Below are 23375 nucleotides of genomic sequence, written 5' to 3'. Positions count from 1 at the left end.
TGGGACGCAGGTGTGTTGTTAAGCTGAGAGTGTGATGCTGGATGTGACGCAGGTGTGTTGTTAAGCTGAGTGTGTGATGCTGGATGTGACGCAGGTGTTGTTAAGCTGACAGTGTGATGCTGGATGTGACGCAGGTGTGTTGTTAAACTGAGTGAAAGCATGACGTGAATAATGTTGAGCAGCAGTGTGTCCTCACTGTCATGTGTAAGTATGAGTGCCGTGAGTAGACAGTGTACATCTGTCTATCTTGCCATGACAGCATAGCGAAATACAAACGTTATAAAACTGAATTTCATTACAAAATGACCCCAATTATTAGTTAACATGACCACATATTTAGTGCATCTCTGTAGTTGTTGGTTGGAGTTGGAAACTAGGTCAAATGAAGTTGGAAACTAGGTCAAATGAAGTTGGAAACTAGGTCAACTCATTTAAGACCCTCAGCTTGCCTTGGTAACATTTCTGGCAATAACACGATAACATGTACAAGTTGTCAGCTCTGCAACTGACGGAGGATCCCATGGTTTTACACACTACATGTTTGGTATGTTGTGTACATCACAGTCAGGACAAGTCAGGGATTCCAACCCATGTTCAGTGGAGTCTCCCATGCCCACAAGTGTACCCCACCCCACCATGTTCAGTGGAGTCTCCCATGCCCACAACTCTACATGACATGTGTACCCCACCCCATCCGGCCCCACCCCATCCGGCCCCACCCCCCGCCCCCAACCCCACCATGTTCAGTGGAGTCTCCCCTGCCCACAACTCTTCACGACATGTGTACCCCCCACCCCGCCCCCCACCCCACCATGTTCAGTGGAATCTCCCCTGCCCACAACTCTTCACGACATGTGTACACGACATGTGTACCCCCCACCCCACCCCCCACCCCACCATGTTCAGTGGAGTCTCCCCTGCCCACAACTCTACACAACATGTGTACCCCACCCCGCCCCCACCCCACCATGTTCAGTGGAGTCTCCCCTGCCCACAACTCTACACAACATGTGTACCCCACCCCGCCCCCACCCCACCATGTTCAGTGGAGTATCCCCTGCCCACAACTCTACACGACAAGTGTACCCCACCCCACCCCGCCCCCCACCCCACCATGTTCAGTGAAGTCTCCCCTGCCCACAACTCTACACGAGTACCATGAGAGCTGGCAGCTTGCCTCAGTAACTGTAGGCTCTCTGAGTTAAATGGTCACCCATTTCTAACAAATCCTTGTATAATACCAAGCATTCATGTACCTTCTTGACTTGACTGTACTCCGGCTTCCCTCGGTTCATATCAAAGGGAACATGTGGAAGAAAATCATTAATTTCTGATAAAAAAGGAGAACGAAAAATGTTCATTCCACTCATACATAAGATGTTTTATAATGATGCCATACAAAATACCATGAACAACTTATTAAAAATTATTACCAGCGTCAAGACATTTGTACAATTTTGATATCCATAATCAAATATTTCATAATATACAAATTACAAAGAAACATGAGCTGACGACAGCTTCACACAAATGTACCAGGAAACATTCTGACCACTTGCTTGGAGTAATAGTTAGTTGTATGTATATATATATATATGCATATATACAATGATTTTCTGCTATCAGTTATCAATTTCACAATACAAGAAAACAAGTGTGAAGTACATTTCAAGCTACCAATTCATTCTGGTTCATAATCCTGGTATTGTTTCCCTGTGGGTTCTCGGGTTTACTGCTGTGTGTAGATGTGTTGACAGAAACAACCAACAGCCAGGATATTCACTGTTCATGCTGTATGCTAGAGAATAAAAGTTCATATTCACTCTAGGAATTATTGATCATATTAACTGTGTACCAGAGATGGTGGGTCATATTCACTGTATGCAAAGAAAAAAAAGGATCATATTTCTGTGTGCCAGGGAATAAAAGATCTTATTCACTGTATTCCAAGGAATAAAATAGTTTCACAGTAACCCTCCACTCTATAGCAATCATAATCAAGCTGAGAAACAAATGTAGTCTTCGAGTCGGAAATATGTTCTGCTCTGAAATAGCTCTGTTCACATCTGTCCATTACAAGCTTAAGTTTGACTGTGTTCTTAGAGTGAAGACTTCCTGGTTGTAAGGCTACATGTCAGATAAAGGAGAGAGGATCGATCATCGACTGACGAAGCATTTGCTGTTACTATACAGACCGATGACTATGTACACTATATACAGGGGCCAGTCAGCAACATGCAACGCGGCTGAGGTCATTATCAAGTTTACAAGATGAGCACTTCCTCCGGGGCAACCCAGAGCTATAATGAGGCTGACTCCACGACACAGAGAGGTCAACACTGGGCTTCCTCTTTCAATGCTGTGATACAGTTCTTGAGTAACTGGACTTGAGCCTGGAAAACAATATGAAAAAACATGTAGTTTGTTTGTTTCTTGTTTGACGCCACACTCAGCAATATTCCAGCCATATGACGTCAGTCTGTAAATAATGGAGTCTGGACCAGACAATCCAGTGATTGACATCATGAGCATCAATCCACGCAACTGGAATACAATGACATGCATCAACCAAGTCAGCGGGGTTGAACACCCGATCCTGTTAGTTGCCTCTTACGACAAACAGTCACCTTTTACAGCAAGCCTGGGTTGCTGAAGATCTAGTCAACCCTGTATCTTCACGGGTCCAGACAGACATGACTTATGGTATGTGGAGAAGAGAAGCTAGCATCAGTCCTCAATGATAAAAAGGTAGTAAACTCCTGTAATTTTATGCTATATCCATCAGCAAAAAACAAGTGAAGAGGATTTAGTCGGTTATTTGGCCTGCATCGACAGCCAGAAATAGAGGAGCTTACAGGATCATTTGGGAAATTAATCCCTGGTTGTCAGTGTGATAAGTAAACACTGAACACCTTGCCTACCTAACAACCAGCTGTTTCCTAATTGTTCAGCCATTGTGATAAAGTGAGGCTGGTGCCGTTGCCGTTGATACTGAGCCTGGAATTCCATGGCTGTTCTGCACATAGAAATTATGCATCAACCATAACATGGTTTAAGTCCCTCTATATGTTTATTCTCTGTTACACTGTCCCTACTATATGTGCATGACGATCATGGATCATTGCACTTCTACACTTCCGACTGTCTACACGTCTGCTGGCCCCGAGTTCTCTCACCTTTGCATGTTTCATTTCCAACTCTGCTAAGTCCACCATGTTTTTCCTAAAATATGCTATTCTCCGTGTCTTAAACTCTGTTAATTCTGTAATAAACAACAGTAGCGTCATGACTTGTACAATAAAAACAAAGAACTGAAAGTTCATTCTGACACATGTTGGAAGAGTTCATTCTGACACATGTTGGAAGAGTTCATTCTGACACATGTTGGAAGAGTTCATTCTGACACATAAAGAAGAGTTCATTGTGACCAGGCCTCAAAGTTTAATTTTTTAACTAGTAGCCATATGGCTACGAGTACTTTTTTCCAGGTAGCCACTTGTAAAATTAACAAGACAAGCCAAAATTTTAGGTAGCCAAAAACATTTTTAAGAACTTTTATCAAATAACTATCATAATATTTTTACAAGTCATAGCACTTGAAATTGCTTGAAATTGTATATTAGTGGAAACTGTACATGATTTTTGTCATTTGTGTTATTCAAAGTTATAAGACATTGAAAGCTAATACTGGTATTGTACATGGTGTTACAGTTTCATTATGGAATGAATATTGTTCCAGGTTCACATAGCAACAAATGTGTGCAACTTAGCAGCAATTAGCAACAATTAAATAATTTATTTCCGACAAAAGGTGCTCATCAACATGAAAAAATACCTCCGTTTTCTAAGCTTCTAATGAATAACATGTTCCACGAAGACTGTCATATGACACACCGCAAAGATTGTATATTCATCTACATGATCATAACATACTATTGTATTGGATAAAAATTGGTTTGTAATGATGCTTTCTTGTCGAAATATGCTACAAGGTCTGTGATTGGTCAAATTTGAGCATGTGAGGCAGCCAATCAAACTACAGCTATGGTACTGTCCGCGTGTGTGTTGAATTTCAGATTTTGATGAAAGATTTTTGTTAAATCTTGTTATTCCTAACGTTATGAGGCAGGAAATTGTGATCTATATTAAAAATATGGACCTTCATGGATGTATCACGCTAGGTTATGAGCTGTGATAAAGAGTTTTCATGAATATATTTTGGCATTAAACATTGTGTCCAAGCTGAGAAATCGAGGTGACGAAAGTTGAGATGTCATTTGACATGGACATTTCATGCAATCGCAGGAAAAGATCGAAATAATAACTTCGATTTTACAACTTTTAGAAATATTTTTGTTGATTGTTATTTTACTTAGTATAATACAATTAAAGATTTGCTTGAAACGTCTTTATTTCGCTCTTTGACATGATCAATGTGGACCCGTTATCGAAGTGAACTGTGTGTCCGAGAATTATATTTTCAATAACAGGAAATAGTGGATATTTTTTTAATCTATCGATACAAAATTATAAATAGCAATGAAATACGAATTTCAGACATTGTGAAATGTGACAAATTTAATAAATGCTTGATATGACAGGTAGGTTCATAAAATAATATATACTATTTTGAGGTGACTACGGCTTGGCCGGCTTACCGACCTACAGTGTCTGGGGACTCGAGGCTTTGGTGTTGAAAGAGTTTACGTAACTGAATTCCTCGTAATGCTGCATTGAGATATGGGAATATTAATGAACGATGAGTACGGTAAATGCGTACCATTGGGACCGTGAAAACACTGGTAATCGTGAAAATAGCGTCACAAAATTAATGTCAATCAAATTATTTATGCTTGTGTCAAGGTAGATCTATGTGAAGCAATAGAATTTAGTCACCACAAGATATTTTTCAAGGTAGCCATTTGGCTACCTCTGAATTTTAGTCAGTAGACAAATTGAAATTTAGGTCGCATTGGCAACCGTTTTAGTCACAACTTTGAGGCCTGATGACACATGTTGGAAGAGTTCATTCTGACAGATGTTGGAAGAGTTCATTCTGACAGATGTTGGAAGAGTTCATTCTGACACATACCTTTCTTTGCCATCTCAGATATTTTTTCAAACTTCTTGCAACATATCTCCTGTGTTTTCTCAGCCTGAAGAACAAAGGGTGAACATGGGTAAGAGCTCAAAAACACCTCGCTTGCTGATACAACCTTCTTATGCTTTTACCAGACAATTAGCAGAATGGAACTACCAAAACAGTATGTGAGTGAGTGAGTTGGGTTTAATGCCGCTTTTAACAGTATTCCAGTCATATCGCGGCGTGTCAGCTTAATGTGGGAGGAAAGCCCGAAGTGATGCAGGTCTCAGACATTTACCACTTCAGTGAAACCCACGAGCACGGGTATGGTGCTGACAAACCTAGAAACATAATTGGGGCGAACCGGAATTCGAACCCACAATCATAGGTTTCTGGCGTGCCAAAGGGACACAACTCTGCACAGCAAATCGTGGCAACTTAGACGACTGGGCCACCCATGCCCCCCCCAAACAGTATGACCTGTACACAATGTACACTGAGAGTCATGAACGACCTGTACACAATGTACAGTGAGAGTCATGAACGACCTGTACACAATGTATAGTGAGAGTCATGAATGACCTGTACACAATGTACAGTGAGAGTCATGAATGACCTGTACACAATGTACAGTGAGTCATGAATGAAGTGTACACAATGTACAGTGAATCATGAATGACATGTATACAAGGTACAGTGAGAGTCATGAATGACCTGTACACAATGTACAGTGAGAGTCATGAATGACATGTACACAATGTACAGTGAGTCATGAATGATGTGTACACAATGTACAGTGAGAGTCATGAATGACATGTACACAGTGTACAGTGAGAGTCATGAATGACATGTAACAATGTACAGTGAGAGTCATGAATGATGTGTACACAATGTACAGTGAGTGTCATGAATGACATGTACACAATGTACAGTGAGAGTCATGAACGACGTGTACACAATGTACAGTGAGTCATGAATGACATGTACACAATGTACAGTGAGAGTCATGAATGATGTGTACACAATGTACAGTGAGTCGTGAATGACATGTACACAATGTACAGTGAGTGTCATGAATGATGTGTACACAATGTACAGTGAGTCATGAATGATGTGTACACAATGTACAGTGAGTCATGAATGACCTGTACACAATGTACAGTGAGAGTCATGAATGATGTGTACACAATGTACAGTGAGAGTCATGAATGATGTGTACACAAAGTACAGTGAGTGTCATGAATGACGTGTACACAATGTACAGTGAGAGTCATGAATGACATGTACACAATGTACAGTGAGAGTCATGAATGACGAGTACACAATGTACAGTGAGAGTCATGAATGACATGTACACAAGGTACAGTGAGTGTCATGAATGATGTGTACACAATGTACAGTGAGAGTCATGAATGACATGTACACAATGTACAGTGAGAGTCATGAATGATGTGAACACAATGTACAGTGAGTGTCATGAATGACATGTACACAATGTACACTGAGAGTCATGAATGACATGTACACAAGGTACAGTGAGTGTCATGAATGATGTGTACACAATGTACAGTGAGTGTCATGAATGACATGTACACAATGTACAGTGAGAGTCATGAACGACGTGTACACAATGTACAGTGAGTCATGAATGACATGTACACAATGTACAGTGAGAGTCATGAATGACGAGTACACAATGTACAGTGAGAGTCATGAATGACATGTACACAATGTAAAGTGAGTCATGAATGATGTGTACACAATGTACAGTGAGTCGTGAATGACATGTACACAATGTACAGTGAGTGTCATGAATGATGTGTACACAATGTACAGTGAGTCATGAATGATGTGTACACAATGTACAGTGAGAGTCATGAATGATGTGTACACAAAGTACAGTGAGTGTCATGAATGACGTGTACAAAATGTACAGTGAGAGTCATGAATGACATGTACACAATGTACAGTGAGAGTCATGAATGACGAGTACACAATGTACAGTGAGAGTCATGAATGACATGTACACAAGGTACAGTGAGTCATGAATGACGTGTACACAATGTACAGTGAATCATGAATGACATGTATACAAGGTACAGTGAGAGTCATGAATGACCTGTACACAATGTACAGTGAGAGTCATGAATGACATGTACACAATGTACAGTGAGTCATGAATGATGTGTACACAATGTACAGTGAGAGTCATGAATGACATGTACACAGTGTACAGTGAGAGTCATGAATGACATGTACACAATGTACAGTGAGAGTCATGAATGATGTGTACACAATGTACAGTGAGTGTCATGAATGACATGTACACAATGTACAGTGAGAGTCATGAACGACGTGTACACAATGTACAGTGAGTCATGAATGACATGTACACAATGTACAGTGAGAGTCATGAATGATGTGTACACAATGTACAGTGAGTCATGAATGATGTGTACACAATGTACAGTGAGTCGTGAATGACATGTACACAATGTACAGTGAGTGTCATGAATGATGTGTACACAATGTACAGTGAGTCATGAATGATGTGTACACAATGTACAGTGAGAGTCATGAATGACATGTACACAATGTACAGTGAGAGTCATGAATGACGAGTACACAATGTACAGTGAGAGTCATGAATGACATGTACACAAGGTACAGTGAGAGTCATGAATGACGAGTACACAATGTACAGTGAGAGTCATGAATGACATGTACACAAGGTACAGTGAGTGTCATGAATGATGTGTACACAATGTACAGTGAGAGTCATGAATGACATGTACACAATGTACAGTGAGAGTCATGAATGATGTGAACACAATGTACAGTGAGTGTCATGAATGACATGTACACAATGTACACTGAGAGTCATGAATGACATGTACACAAGGTACAGTGAGTGTCATGAATGATGTGTACACAATGTACAGTGAGTGTCATGAATGACGTGTACACAATGTACAGTGAGTGTCATGAATGACATGTACACAATGTACACTGAGAGTCATGAATGAGATGTACACAATGTACAGTGAGTGTCATGAACGACGTGTACACAATGTACAGTGAGTCATGAATGACATGTACACAATGTACATAGAGAGTCATGAACAACGTGAACACAATGTACATAGAGAGTCATGAACAACGTGAACACAATGTACAGTGAGAGTCATGAACAACGTGAACACAATGTACAGTGAGAGTCATGAACAACGTGAACACAATGTACATAGAGAGTCATGAACAACTTGAAAACAATGTACAGTGTCATGAACAACGTGAACACAATGTACAGTGAGAGTCATGAATGAGATGTACACAATGTACAGTGAGTGTCATGAACGACGTGTACACAATGTACAGTGAGTCATGAATGACATGTACACAATGTACATAGAGAGTCATGAATGACATGTACACAAGGTACAGTGAGTGTCATGAATGATGTGTACACAATGTACAGTGAGAGTCATGAATGACATGTACACAGTGTACAGTGAGAGTCATGAATGATGTGAACACAATGTACAGTGAGTGTCATGAATGACATGTACACTGAGAGTCATGAATGACATGTACACAATGTACAGTGAGTGTCATGAATGATGTGTACACAATGTACAGTGAGTGTCATGAATGACGTGTACACAATGTACAGTGAGTGTCATGAATGACATGTACACAATGTACAGTGAGAGTCATGAACGACGTGTACACAATGTACAGTGAGTCATGAATGACATGTACACAATGTACAGTGAGAGTCATGAATGATGTGTACACAATGTACAGTGAGTCATGAATGATGTGTACACAATGTACAGTGAGTCGTGAATGACATGTACACAATGTACAGTGAGAGTCATGAATGATGTGTACACAATGTACAGTGAGTCATGAATGATGTGTACACAATGTACAGTGAGAGTCATGAATGATGTGTACACAAAGTACAGTGAGTGTCATGAATGACGTGTACACAATGTACAGTGAGAGTCATGAATGACATGTACACAATGTACAGTGAGAGTCATGAATGACGAGTACACAATGTACAGTGAGAGTCATGAATGACATGTACACAATGTACAGTGAGTCATGAATGACGTGTACACAATGTACAGTGAATCATGAATGACATGTATACAAGGTACAGTGAGAGTCATGAATGACCTGTACACAATGTACAGTGAGAGTCATGAATGACATGTACACAATGTACAGTGAGTCATGAATGATGTGTACACAATGTACAGTGAGAGTCATGAATGACATGTACACAGTGTACAGTGAGTCATGAATGACATGTACACAATGTACAGTGAGAGTCATGAATGATGTGTACACAATGTACAGTGAGTGTCATGAATGACATGTACACAATGTACAGTGAGAGTCATGAACGACGTGTACACAATGTACAGTGAGTCATGAATGACATGTACACAATGTACAGTGAGAGTCATGAATGATGTGTACACAATGTACAGTGAGTCATGAATGATGTGTACACAATGTACAGTGAGTCGTGAATGACATGTACACAATGTACAGTGAGTGTCATGAATGATGTGTACACAATGTACAGTGAGTCATGAATGATGTGTACACAATGTACAGTGAGTCATGAATGACCTGTACACAATGTACAGTGAGAGTCATGAATGATGTGTACACAATGTACAGTGAGAGTCATGAATGATGTGTACACAAAGTACAGTGAGTGTCATGAATGACGTGTACACAATGTACAGTGAGAGTCATGAATGACATGTACACAATGTACAGTGAGAGTCATGAATGACGAGTACACAATGTACAGTGAGAGTCATGAATGACATGTACACAAGGTACAGTGAGTGTCATGAATGATGTGTACACAATGTACAGTGAGAGTCATGAATGACATGTACACAATGTACAGTGAGAGTCATGAATGATGTGAACACAATGTACAGTGAGTGTCATGAATGACATGTACACAATGTACATAGAGAGTCATGAATGACATGTACACAAGGTACAGTGAGTGTCATGAATGATGTGTACACAATGTACAGTGAGTGTCATGAATGACATGTACACAATGTACAGTGAGAGTCATGAACGGCGTGTACACAATGTACAGTGAGTCATGAATGACATGTACACAATGTACAGTGAGAGTCATGAATGATGTGTACACAATGTACAGTGAGTCATGAATGATGTGTACACAATGTACAGTGAGTCGTGAATGACATGTACACAATGTACAGTGAGTGTCATGAATGATGTGTACACAATGTACAGTGAGTCATGAATGATGTGTACACAATGTACAGTGAGAGTCATGAATGATGTGTACACAAAGTACAGTGAGTGTCATGAATGACGTGTACACAATGTACAGTGAGAGTCATGAATGACATGTACACAATGTACAGTGAGAGTCATGAATGACGAGTACACAATGTACAGTGAGAGTCATGAATGACATGTACACAAGGTACAGTGAGTGTCATGAATGATGTGTACACAATGTACAGTGAGTGTTATGAATGACGTGTACACAATGTACAGTGAGAGTCATGAATGATGTGAACACAATGTACAGTGAGTGTCATGAATGACATGTACACAATGTACACTGAGAGTCATGAATGAGATGTACACAATGTACAGTGAGTGTCATGAACGACGTGTACACAATGTACAGTGAGTGTCATGAATGATGTGTACACAATGTACATAGAGAGTCATGAACAACGTGAACACAATGTACAGTGAGAGTCATGAACAACGTGAACACAAGGTACAGTGAGAGTCATGAACAACGTGTACACAATGTACATAGAGAGTCATGAACAACGTGAACACAATGTACATAGAGAGTCATGAACAACGTGAACACAAGGTACAGTGAGAACACACCTGTTGGACTTCTTTGTTCTTGGTTCTGGCCTTCTCGAGTGCCTTGTTGGCGGCTTCGTAGTCAGCGAGTGAGCGTGTCCGGCGATACAAGAGGTCTTTAGCTGCTGAGGAGTCCCTCATGTAATACCGCAGTGTGTCACTCAACTTGAGGTCTTCGTCTGATGCTACTCGACCCTCCAGTTTCTGCAAGACACAGATATGTGTTAAAGTGAATTGGTGTCATCTTCAAACTAGAAAACATAATCTGCATTGTCAGGTTTGTATTTGCTCCGACAGCTGACGCAATCACATTAACATGAGTGAGTTGATTAGCTGAGTGGTTGAGTGGGTGAGTGGATTGTCTGGTCCAGACTCAATTATTTACACACTGCCGTCATATAGCTGGAAAATTGCTGAGTTTGGGGGTTAAACAAACAAAAACACAAACAACAAGGCTACTTACAGAATACTGAAACTCGTTGACTTTAACACAGTGCTGACATATATCCCACAATTGTATTAAGAGAATGCCACTAACATGTCTTTTATTATCAAATCAAATACCTACAGACGAAGAGCCAGACAATCTCGTGATTGACATCATGAGCATCAATCCACACAATTCACATCCCAAATGCATGGATCAATGCTCATGGTGTTAATTACTGGATTGTCTGGTCCAGACTCGATAAATTACAGACTGCAGTAATTATAGCCGAAATATTGCTGAGTGCAGCATTAAACAACAAACATCACTAAAACAGTGTCTGTAGACTTTTAATGCCACTCCATGATCCATCCTGTCCCATCCTGTCCCACCTTGCCCCACCCTGTTCCACCCTGTCCCACCCTGTCTCACCTTGTCCCACCCTGTCCCTCCCTGTTCCACCTTGTCCCACCCTGTTCCACCCTGCCCCATCTTGTCCCACCCTGCCCCACCCTGTCCCACCCTGTTCCACCTTGTCCCACCCTGCCCCACCCTGTTCCACCTTGTCCCACCCTGTTCCACCCTGCCCCACCTTGTCCCACCCTGCCCCACCCTGTTCCACCTTGTTCCACCCTGCCCCACCTTGTCCCACCCTGCCCCACCCTGTTCCACCTTGTCCCACCCTGTCCCACCTTGTCCCACCTTGTCCCACCCTGTCCCACCCTGTCCCAACTTACCCTGGCTTTCTCCAAGGCTTCAGCCACTTTTGTGAAAATTCTGAAAAGGGAAAATATTTAGGTGATTATTAGAGGGATCAGATGGGGCAGAAGAATCCTTAGTTGTCATGAACAAACACAAGAGAGGCAACAGTTGGAATCACATCTACACATTCAAATGAAGCATACAGTATCAGGATTGAAGGACTTTTACAATGATCACTTCAACAGTCGGTAGCTGCTGAAGATCACATGAAATTATAAATGTTTTCCATGACTTACTTATTTAGTTCAGTATTTTCAATAGTTGCTAGCTGCACTAATCCGGATGATATTTGAATATATGTGTCAGCAACATCTGAAATAAAGAACACAAAGCAATGACTTCATTTGTTAACATAACACTGAGTGGTAGCTGATGTGTAAACTGGAAGTGTTTGGAAGTACTTATCTACTCAAGTTAATGGGCGCTGTACATTATATACGACATGGAGAAAAACTTGGGGTTTCAGGATACAAGCAAATAGTAAGTAATACATGCCCCTTTACTCAGAAACTGACAAATGATATACACCTCGAAAACATGTTTTACAAAAATCTCAAATTAGTCAGTAAAAAGCCCCACTGTCAGTGAAATGTCACAGTGTCAGAAAAGCCACAGGGTCAGAGAAAAGCCACAGGGTCAGAGAAAAGCTACAGGGTCAGAGAAAAGGTTCAGGGTCAGAGAAAAGCCACAGGGTCAGAGAAAAGCCACAGGGTCAGAGAAAAGCTCCAGGGTCAGCGAAAAGGCTCAGGGTCAGAGAAAAGCTACATGGTCAGAGAAAAGCCACAGGGTCAGAGAAAAGACACAGGGTCAGAGAAAAGGCTCAGGGTTAGAGAAAAGCTACATGGTCAGAGAAAAGCCACAGGGTCAGAGAAAAGGCTCAGGGTCGGAGAAAAGCCACAGGGTCTGAGAAAAGCCACAGGGTCAGAGAAAAGGCTCAGGGTCAGAGAAAAGCCACAGGGTCAGAGAAAAGGCTCAGGGTCAGAGAAAAGCCACAGGGTCAGAGAAAAGCCACAGGGTAAGAGAAAAGCCACAGGGTCAGAGAAAAGCCACAGGGTAAGAGAAAAGGCTCAGGGTCAGAGAAAAGCCACAGGGTCAGAGAAAAGCCACAGGGTCAGAGAAAAGCTACATGGTCAGGGAAAAGGCTCAGGGTAAGAGAAAAGGCTCAGGGTCAGAGAAAAGCGACATGGTCAGAAAAGCCACAGGGTCAGAGAAAAGCTACATGGTCAGAGAAAAGGCTCAGGGTCAGAGAAAAGCCACATGGTCAGAGAAAAGCCACAGGGTCAGAGAAAAGCCACAGGGTCAGAGAAAAGCTACATGGTCAGGGAAAAGGCTCAGGGTAAGAGAAAAGGCTCAGGGTCAGAGAAAAGCCACAGGGTCAGAGAAAAGCCACAGGGTCAGAGAAAAGCCACAGGGTCAGAGAAAAGCTACATGGTCAGGGAAAAGGCTCAGGGTAAGAGAAAAGGCTCAGGGTCAGAGAAAAGCCACAGGGTCAGAGAAAAGGCTCAGGGTCAGAGAAAAGCCACATGGTCAGAAAAGCCACATGGTCAGAGAAAAGCTACATGGTCAGAGAAAAGCCACAGGGTCAGAGAAAAGCCACAGGGTCAGAGAAAAGCTACATAGTCAGAGAAAAGGCTCAGGGTCAGAGAAAAGCCACAGGGTCAGAGAAAAGCTACATAGTCAGAGAAAAGGCTCAGGGTCAGAGAAAAGCTGCAGGGTCAGTTTCAAGCCAGTGCTCACAGTTTCAGTAAACCAACAGACTGTGAAGTGCTTCCAGCCTCCACTTACTTTTATGTGTTCTTGTCATCCTGTCAGACTTGCCAGTGCTGTCTTTGATCTTCACGTGGTAGTCCACCAAAAATACTTTTTCAGCTTCAAAAAAGTCATCCACATCCTATAACAAATGATATAAGATTTTTACTTTGTTCCCTCTAGAAAGTTCTAAACACAAATGATCTTTAGTAATGACAAATAAAATATAGTTTTGATCAACACACTTACGTGAAAGAACATGTACAGAAAGAGTTTCAATTATTGCGTGTTGTTAAACACCAGTCAGCCATATTACAGCTGTAGCATGGTGGGCCAGACAAACCAGTGGTGGATATAATGAGCAGCCTCCCCTGACACACAGCCAATCAAGTGAGTGCGTACAACCGAAGTTACTTCACATTGTCATTACTGTATACATGGTGGACATCTTACCTTTTGGGATGACAGCAGCACCTCGTCTGCAGATTTGGTTATTGTTCTGAAAAATCCACCTAGTTTCTCTCGCTTGTTTTTCCCCCGCACGCTCAGCTAGAAATAAGCCCAAACATACAGCACCATGACAACCACATGTGAAACAAACCAGTGCCAAGAACAATGAATCATCTATTCCATTCTTTAAACAAATCAAATATGAAAATACTTTAAACTGGTATGAACATGGGGGAAAACCTTCTTGTTATGTCTCGATAAGCACAGGAATAGGAACTCCTCGCATAAAATATTCCACATACATCACCATCGAACTCCAGGAACACCTCAAAGTTGACATCGTTCCGGAGAGCCGGGTGGGCTGCCAACCTCTGCAGGAACACTTCATGCATAGCCACGGTCTTCTTGAAGGTCGCCAGGTACTCTCTGTAACACATGTTTACATCCACAATTACACAGCTGGAACTCGCACAGTCTGTGCGCCTCATTAGAATGTTGGTGGATAAGAGATTATTTGTTTGGGCTGCAGTTGGCAACATTCCTGCTATGAATCAGGAAGCACTGTGACCAATTGGTACCCAGTCCTCTCTTATAAGCAAGCCCATTAAACTTGCTTCTTACAAGTACATGAAGTTCAGAAAGCAGTGATAGGTGCAAATCATCCACCAAGTCGACTCTTACAAGCATAGAATAAGAAAGCAGTGATGGGTCTAAAACATTTATTAAAGTTGCCTCTTACAAGCACAGAATTTTGAAAGTTTCCAATAAATTGTATGTTTATATACTGTAAGGTCTTTGAGCCCACATAACATACAACACAGAGGTACGAACACAAGGCGTTTACTTGACAAGGACAATAACGAGACTGGTTACAATCGAAATCGGATCACGCGTCATAGTCTATGATTCCACGTGCAGCCACACACTACTGTTGGGGACCGTTGCGTTCGGGCGAAGCTGTCCAGTACCGAGAACAACCTCACAATACTTATCTCATCTCACACTAAGCATTTCTTCTTTCAATCCTATGTAAAATCATGCTTGAACAAAGTTCCCAGCTTTTGAGAAACAAATGGAGAGGAGTATGTGCGTGACCCATTTGTTGACCCGTGCAGATGCTGGGTGTGTTTGGGTCAACTGTTTTTAGAAGCTGGAAACTTTGTTCAAGCACATTTCCACATAGGATCGAAGGAGAAATAAGAAGGAATGCATAGTGAGAGATCAAAAATTCAGAAAGCAGCATTAGGTATAAATCATCCATTGAAGTCGCCTCCTACCCAGGATTCAGAAAGCAGTGATGGGTGTACATCATTCATGACACTCGCCTCTTACAAGCACAGGATTCAGAAAGCAGTGATGGGTGTACATCATTCATGACACTCGCCTCTTACAAGCACAGGATTCAGAAAGCAGTGATGGGTGTACATCATTCATGACACTCGCCTCTTACAAGCACAGGATTCAGAAAGCAGCGATGGGAGTACATCATTCATGACACTCGCCTCTCACAAGCACAGGATTCAGAAAGCAGCGATGGGAGTACATCATTCATGACACTCACCTCTTACAAGCACAGGATTCAGAAAGCAGTGATGGGTGTACATCATTTATGACAATATGATTTTGCTTACGCTTCCAGTTCCTGCTTCATCTTGGTGAACTCCTCCCTTGTCATGGTACCCTCCCCCTCTCCCAGTCTCTGCAGCTTCTCCCGCGAGGCATCAAAGTCAGGCTTGGGTGGCGCCGGGGGGATCTACACCAGACATTATTGCACTGTGTTATCTCCCATTAAACTCACATATGTATTTCAAGAGACTTCAGTCAATGTTAGCGGTTAAAACAAGAAGATCCAGATTATTAGAAGATGAGAAGATAAACTTCTAGTGTTATCATGGTTATATTAACACATGTTATTGTTGCATCAACAATGATTTTAAAATCAAAATTTACACACAAAAAAACTTACAATGATTCCAGCATATTCTTCATTCTCCCCATATCTGTCATGAAGCCAAATAAATTCTTCATGTTGACGAACAACTGAAAACTCAGGGTTTCTGAACTGTTGCAAAGTGGTCTGAAAGTAAAATAAGTACTATTCAGTTTTCTCTTTTCTTGGCTGGAACAAAACATCAATAGAAGATGATGCTACAGCTAGCATAGTGAGTCACCGGCTTGCTTGTCTGGCTCACTGACATTCAGAATCAGGACTAGACTATGCCACTCAACAAACTTGTGCTTGAATCTCCACTTTTCATTTTTCATAATTTGATTTGGAGACAAAAAGAGCCTGAAAACCCTTGTTGCCCCCTTTACTTCGTCAATTATCTGACATGCCCGTTGATGGATTTACACATTTCAACATTAGCCAATCGTAACAAGAATCCGTCAAGTATTGCCATCAGCACATCTGCTTCGGTAGTTTTGTAACAAAGCTCCTCACAGCAATAAATCCTCCCTTGAACTCTAATCTGGGAGGTAAATGAAGGTGTCAGGCAATGGGGTGGAGCTTGCTTTGTAACATGCACACGAACAACTCCAGATGTTAACATGATGGCCATATGCTGGGTGATGCATCCAACCGTAGGGACATATTGTCAAAACAGGCTTTTCCTCGTATGTCAGAAAGTCATATCAATCTTAATCCTACACCCAAACAAATAGTTCATTACCAACCTTTGTGTGAACAGTGAACTTGACCTTATCTCTCTCACTCAGAGCATCAGAAATGTCCACAAGAAGTGAGGTGTCTGTCAAGTCCACAGTGTCAGATCGACCCTGGAAAAGAAGAGATAAATGTGCTCATTCCACCAAAGATATTTTTAATGGATATATGTCTCACTATGAATTGCCATTACTTGTACAGACGCTGAACGTAGAAACCCATGAGGTGGAACTCTGTACATGGACAAGTATAAGCAGATAATGGATGTGAAAATGTCGGGGAATCTTGGAATCTATCAATGCAGTAACTTGGTTTGTTAATGTTATAGTCCATGGCTGAGTTACCTCCCTTTAAATGAAGGCAAATGACATAACCTCTAGACACAATCTCATTAAAATCAGATCTTAGTTCTCACTACAGCTAAACAAAGATCTGAGGACATCCCATTACGGACTGACCTTGCGCGAAGTTTGACCGACTAATGGAATGACCAATCAGAAGGCAGCTTTCTCGTGCTTTACGGCACTAATTTAAATTGGTAACTACACTTCAAAACATATTTTGAGAAATTCTCGATTACAAATTTGAAACCTGAACAAAAGAACATTCTGGAATGGCTATCCTTGGTAAATAAACATCAATCTATCAGTCTTTCCCTACTTCTAATAAACAGCTTATGCTTAGGTTTTGTCATTTTGTCTGTAATATTTCACGACAATGACTTGTGAGCAATTTTTCAGATATATTTCAATTCTTTTAGCAGAATAGATTAAATCTTCAGAAATATGTACACATTGTGATTAGGACTACATTGATCCATGTGGAAGTGTTCAAGACGAGGACGAGTCACTTGATTAAGTCCAACACTGCAAGGGATGCTGATGATAGACCAATACATGAATACAAACAACAAACACAAACTCGGAGAAATCACTGTGATTGCATGAGAGGGTGAGTTTAATTACGCGGCTTTTAGCAACATTCCAGCAATATCATGGCAGGGGACACCAGAAATGGGCTTCACACATTGTACACATGTTGGAAATATAAGCCGGTTCTTCATCGTGAGGAGCAAATGCTTTAACCACAAGGCTACCTACCCTACCACCCCCAGGAACCACTGGGTCTGGCGTTTACACTGATTGTTGCCACACCCTACAGCAGCAGCAGCAGTGATTGGCATGCTGACTGTATACCCGGAAGGATCTGAATGCCTTGTGCCAGTTTTTGTCTTTATTTGTATAAAATGTACTGATAGGTTGTCACAACTGCATGGTGCAAAAAGAACCACATTTAAGAATCATAACTTAAGCTTCACAATTTTGTAAAGTCGAGGTTTGGCATCATTGAAATTTATATCTCCTGGCTATCGAACAAAAAAAGCATTTTGTCTTAATAAGTACTGTTCTGACGTGACCCGTAATGGGATGTCCTCAGATCTTTGTTTAGCAGTAGCTAACTAACATCTGATTTTAATGAGATTGTGTTTTCTGGTATAACCCTACACTTGTATATTTGTGGTCATTCACTTTACGCTCAGTTAATGAATTTATTACAGGTATAATGAGTGTTAGCACCACTCACATTACTTGATAAAGCTTCCCATTCGGCATTTCTTGTGTGTGGGGTAATTATTTAATCTAAATCCATGTTTGAAGTGAGGTGAAATGTGTGTTATGTAATATGCACGTGGCAGCCCAGCAAGAGATGAATGATCAGTTGATTTACTTTTTTTGTAAATCAATGGATCATTCCTAGCCATCAAAGGATCAACAGAAAATATATTGATTGATTAATCATAGTTATCTTGCACAGTGGATATGTCAAAGTAAGTGTGTAGGTTCACTAAAGCAAAGGGAATACACTCATATCATGGCGTGGGGTGCAGATGTAAAAACAGCATACTTGTTCAAAGGGTTAACCGATAATATGTTGATTGATTGCTCATTGTTATCTAACTCAATGGATTTTTTTAAAAGAAACGTGGATATTATGAAAATAGTTGTCACGTGGGCTTTCTCAGCTGACCATTGAGAAACGAACATGGGTTATAATATCCTGAAACGATATATATATTTTAAAATATTTGATTAATAAAGAGACACGTGACATCAAATAAGTTTCTTTGTACACCTTCAGACATATGGGATATTGTTCCTTTATGTGGATATTCACAGATACATTCCTCGAACAAGGAAGCCGCCTAAAATATATAACTTTGGTAGGTTGTCATTATGATATTTGCCTTTTGTTTTCATTCTTTTGCTGTAGCATTGAACAGAATCATTCTTATTCCTTTACATCTTGGTTGGGAAGTTCTTCGATGCGCGATAGACGTTGTTTTCATAAGTCTTTTCCTTTGTAAGCGTGTATATGTTACAGTCAATGTGTAAAATGTGATTCACTCAGGCAATTTATAAAATGTCTAGATTTTTCAGTCATTTTACAAATTGACTGAACAATCTGTCCATTTATTTAACAGAATGACTAAAAATTATTAAGACGGTCAAAAACATCACAATAGATTAATTATGCTAGGATTAGAAGCCAAACGATATACCAAATGTACTTTTAATCCTAACATTTTCAGTGACTTGGTGATATATTAAACATAAAAATGTTTGGAATTCTTAATCATAATAATACAGATGAACATATTTTTCAGTCAATTTGTAAAGTAACTGAATACTTTGGCATTTAATAAATTTCCTAGGTGAAAGTTTTGCACATTTTGACTGTAAACATTTGCTTTAGATCAGTGCCCCTTTAAGTTCGTTGTCATCAAACGACTAAGTCTAATAATATCAGAACATCTAGAAATTTACTGGAATTAAAACCTTTTCAGAACACTGACACAAAATATGCACAAGTTTTCTAATAAGAAAATTGGACCAGAAAATAGGTACAGTATGATCTTATTTCTTAAACAGTGTTTATCAAGTGTTCTTGAACAGTGTTTATTATGTTAATAAACTTTGTAAAAGATGATGACAACAAATTCACTCTCTAAAATGGCACCTGTTATAGAAATATGCATAGAAGAGCAATAAATAGTATGCATATGCTTGGAAATGTGCTATTTGGTTCTGATATTTGACAGAAATTAACTATTCCACAATAACCCACGAGACTACTGCTTATTTGGAATAATGTTAATTTAGTATAATGAAATCTTTTTTGAGTGACAGCAAATGTCTTACCCACTCGATAAAATCTGTGTTTATTTAATAATAATATGCCTCTCAAACCTCCACTTTTTTACACTTTGTCAATATTACTGACAGTCATCCATATTTGACTTCAGAAACCACCCACCTCGGTGATCATCCGATAACCTGAATGAAATGCATCATACAATAAACCTGTCATAAGCTGTCACTGATAACACATACACAAAACCAAGAATGACCTCTTCTTTAATTATCTACCTAATATGCGCGGATCACGGCATGCACCTGTCAACCGAAGGTTTAGCGTTTATTGCATATCCTATTTCCTAGTTGGGTCGCAGGTAGGCGTTGCTACCCACCAAAACCGGCGTTCACACTTACCTTATTTCCATGATCCTCTGCCAAGAGGTCAGGACTGTCATCGATTCCGTCCTATAAACACAACAACAATACATTTTTTGTCAAATTATTAGAGAACGTATTATAAACATAGCAATAAAATGTCTGATAAGGTAATAGAAACAAGAAGCACACCCACCATCATGGCTGCAGCTTTTGTCACGTGACGAAATGAGTGACACAGAGCTAAATTGTTATTTTCGTATTTTTGAGTCATGTTTTATCTGGACAAGTTTGTGTGAAGATTTTAATTTATTGGAAACTACTTTTCATGAAGTGGACTAAAATTAGTGTATAGCTTCACCGAAATCTGCAAAAATGGATTGAGACCACGCGAACTTCGAAGCTAGGGATCTACCATTATTTTTCCCTGCTACGGGAGCAGTCATTTATTTTGTATTCATGTTTCGGAGAGGAAGTCGAGCCATACAACTAACGAAACCAAATAAATTTGTCTTTGCGTGAGCGTAAAATAGAGTAAACGGAAATATAAACTTTGTTGCAGATTTATTTAGAGCAGTGATATGATTATTTGGGGTACCTTTAGAAATCAGTATCACAAGTTTTCGTGAGGACGATATGTGCTGTAGGTGACCAGCTGGTGACAGGAAATATTGAACTTACATTCTATTTCAAAGCCCTAGACGGCCCAGGTTTATCCGTGGTCGGGGGCATGCCGTACTTCGGTTGACCAAACTTGCCCATTCCTACTTACCCCCTTGGGTGCGATACAGTGGTTAGCAGCCTGACATCATACTTAGAGCAAATTATAAATATAGTTTCATTTATTGATTCAGTCATGAATAAAAACATGTTACTGAATTAGTAAAATACAATTATTTAGCAATTAATATTAGATATTCTGATATGTGTAAGGAAAATGTAACGTTCGGTTTAATGTTTGTTGACGGCTATATCTGACGTCGGTCTAAATAATAGAGTCTGTACCAGACAATCCAGTGATTGATGTCATGAGCATTGTTCTACACAATTAGGATACGATGACATGCATCAACCAAATCAGCGAGCCTGACCACCTGATCCCCTTGGTCGCCTCTTACGACCCCGGTATTCTAATCTTTATTTCAACTTCTTGTCGTTTCACATGCATTGAATAAATACGATACAACACCAGCTTTGTCAATCAATGACACACGTATTTGCCTCCTCTAGTGTGCTATAGCAATACACAAGGCTGTGGTGGTTTTCTCCTTCTGACAGCCATTTTGTATCATACCTAAGGTTGCATTTTATGCTTTCTATTTCCTTGATCCTGTGCTAGCCTCGCTTGACTAACGAAGGCATCGTTAGAAATTGGCACTAGTCCTATAGTCCTTGCCAAACTGCCCCAGGACTAGTAGAAATTTGCCATTTCTAAGGGTTTTGCTTACAAGTTATCATTTTAAGGCCTAGTGGGCTAAAAATGTTAGCTATTACCGCTGCTAAGGTCACTCAGGTCACCCAGACCATGACCATGTTGTTGTTGTCGTTGTTGTCGTTGTTGTTGTCGTTGTTGTTGTTGTGGGTCCTCCAAGGGTTCTCACAATTGCAAGACACGTTGGGTGGTGGTCACTCAACAGCACCACTACAGGGGGTCATCTGCACTGTACTTTCATGGGAGGCTGGCCTGGCTGGTTTGACTCCGGTTGTAGCCACAGGGGCTGGACGTTTCTCGGCCTTGTTAGGACAGTCCATACTGCGATGAACACCTGGTGTCATCTCTGATATTTAGTGATCTATTCATATACGTTTCACTACTATTTTGCCTTACTAATGCCAATGGATAATCGAGACTGGTTATTTTCAGTCATTAACGTTAATGACTATGGAAATGCTTTTGTCGCTTTTATATAATTGAACAATGAAAGTGAGTCAGCTATAGACACCTCGTCAAAGTATTGCACCGCCAAATTTGAAGTGTAATTGCGAGTTCTTTTTTCAATGTAGAGATTTTCGAATTGTAATCTGTGCGTAGACAAATCATCTGCCTGTAGAATGGTGGTCACCTTAACTGTCCAACCTTGTGGGTGAGTTTCTACGAACCGTATGCAGACCTAAGGGGTCTCTATAGAAAAATTTATGTTTGATGACAAAAGGGTTACACGGCAATTCTGCTGTTAATTTTGAATGAAAGTTCTATCAATTTGACAGTCCTTGGAAGGATTGTAACTGAAATGCCTAAGCGTACTATCCCAGAAAGTCAAAGCTACATACAACAGTGTTCCTAAGCGCCATCAGGCGTCGACTGAAGGCAGCAGGAGTAAGGGCCAGAAGACCAATAAGACGTTCAATCCTCTCACGCCAACACATACTGGACCGTTTAGCCTGGTGTCAGGCTCCAGAACACTGGGACTTGAGGTAATTGAGGAGGATTCAACGGCCTGACGAGAGTCGGTTCATATTGCACCACACTGATGGTAGGACTCGTGTCAGGCAGAAGGGGGACATCTTATCATCAGCGCAACATCCAGGAAATAGTGCATGTTGCACCTTTGATTGTAAACTTGATTTGATCACAGTTCAGGGGACATTAAATGAACAAAGGTACAAAGATAACACATTGGACGGTTTTATTGTGCCTCACCATTTTAACTGAAAACCATGCACTTGCCACACGTCCCGTCTTCATGGACGACAATGCCCGACCCACCCAGCACGAGCTGTCACTGGCTATCTCCAGACCAACGCCATTAGACCTTCTCAAAGCCCAGACCTGAATGCAATCTAGCATCCATGGGATCAGTTGGGGCGTAGGGTTAGCCA

At 40.7% G+C, this 23375-nt stretch overlaps 1 protein-coding gene across 1 annotated transcript; it reads right to left on the bottom strand.

Annotated features, from left to right (window-relative positions):
* Positions 1–1356: 1356 nt before the first annotated feature.
* LOC124140650 (sorting nexin-6-like) lies at positions 1357–20886 on the bottom strand. The gene is made up of 14 exons (XM_048384863.1): positions 20752–20886; positions 20595–20645; positions 17055–17156; positions 16345–16455; positions 16010–16131; positions 14681–14804; positions 14382–14477; positions 13965–14070; positions 12416–12491; positions 12155–12194; positions 11012–11194; positions 5093–5156; positions 3177–3262; positions 1357–2393 (listed from the first exon to the last, which is right to left on the bottom strand). The coding sequence occupies exons 1-14, from the start codon at positions 20827–20829 to the stop codon at positions 2334–2336; spliced, it is 1299 nt and encodes a 432-aa protein (XP_048240820.1). The 5' UTR covers positions 20830–20886; the 3' UTR covers positions 1357–2333.
* Between the last annotated feature and the right edge of the window lie 2489 nt (positions 20887–23375).

Source organism: Haliotis rufescens, unplaced genomic scaffold (genome assembly GCF_023055435.1).
Source record: "Haliotis rufescens isolate VD_foot unplaced genomic scaffold, xgHalRufe1.0.p SCAF_51, whole genome shotgun sequence".
Taxonomy (NCBI): domain Eukaryota; kingdom Metazoa; phylum Mollusca; class Gastropoda; order Lepetellida; family Haliotidae; genus Haliotis; species Haliotis rufescens.
Note: the sequence above shows the minus strand (reverse complement) of the source record. Positions and strands in the feature narration are given on the sequence as shown.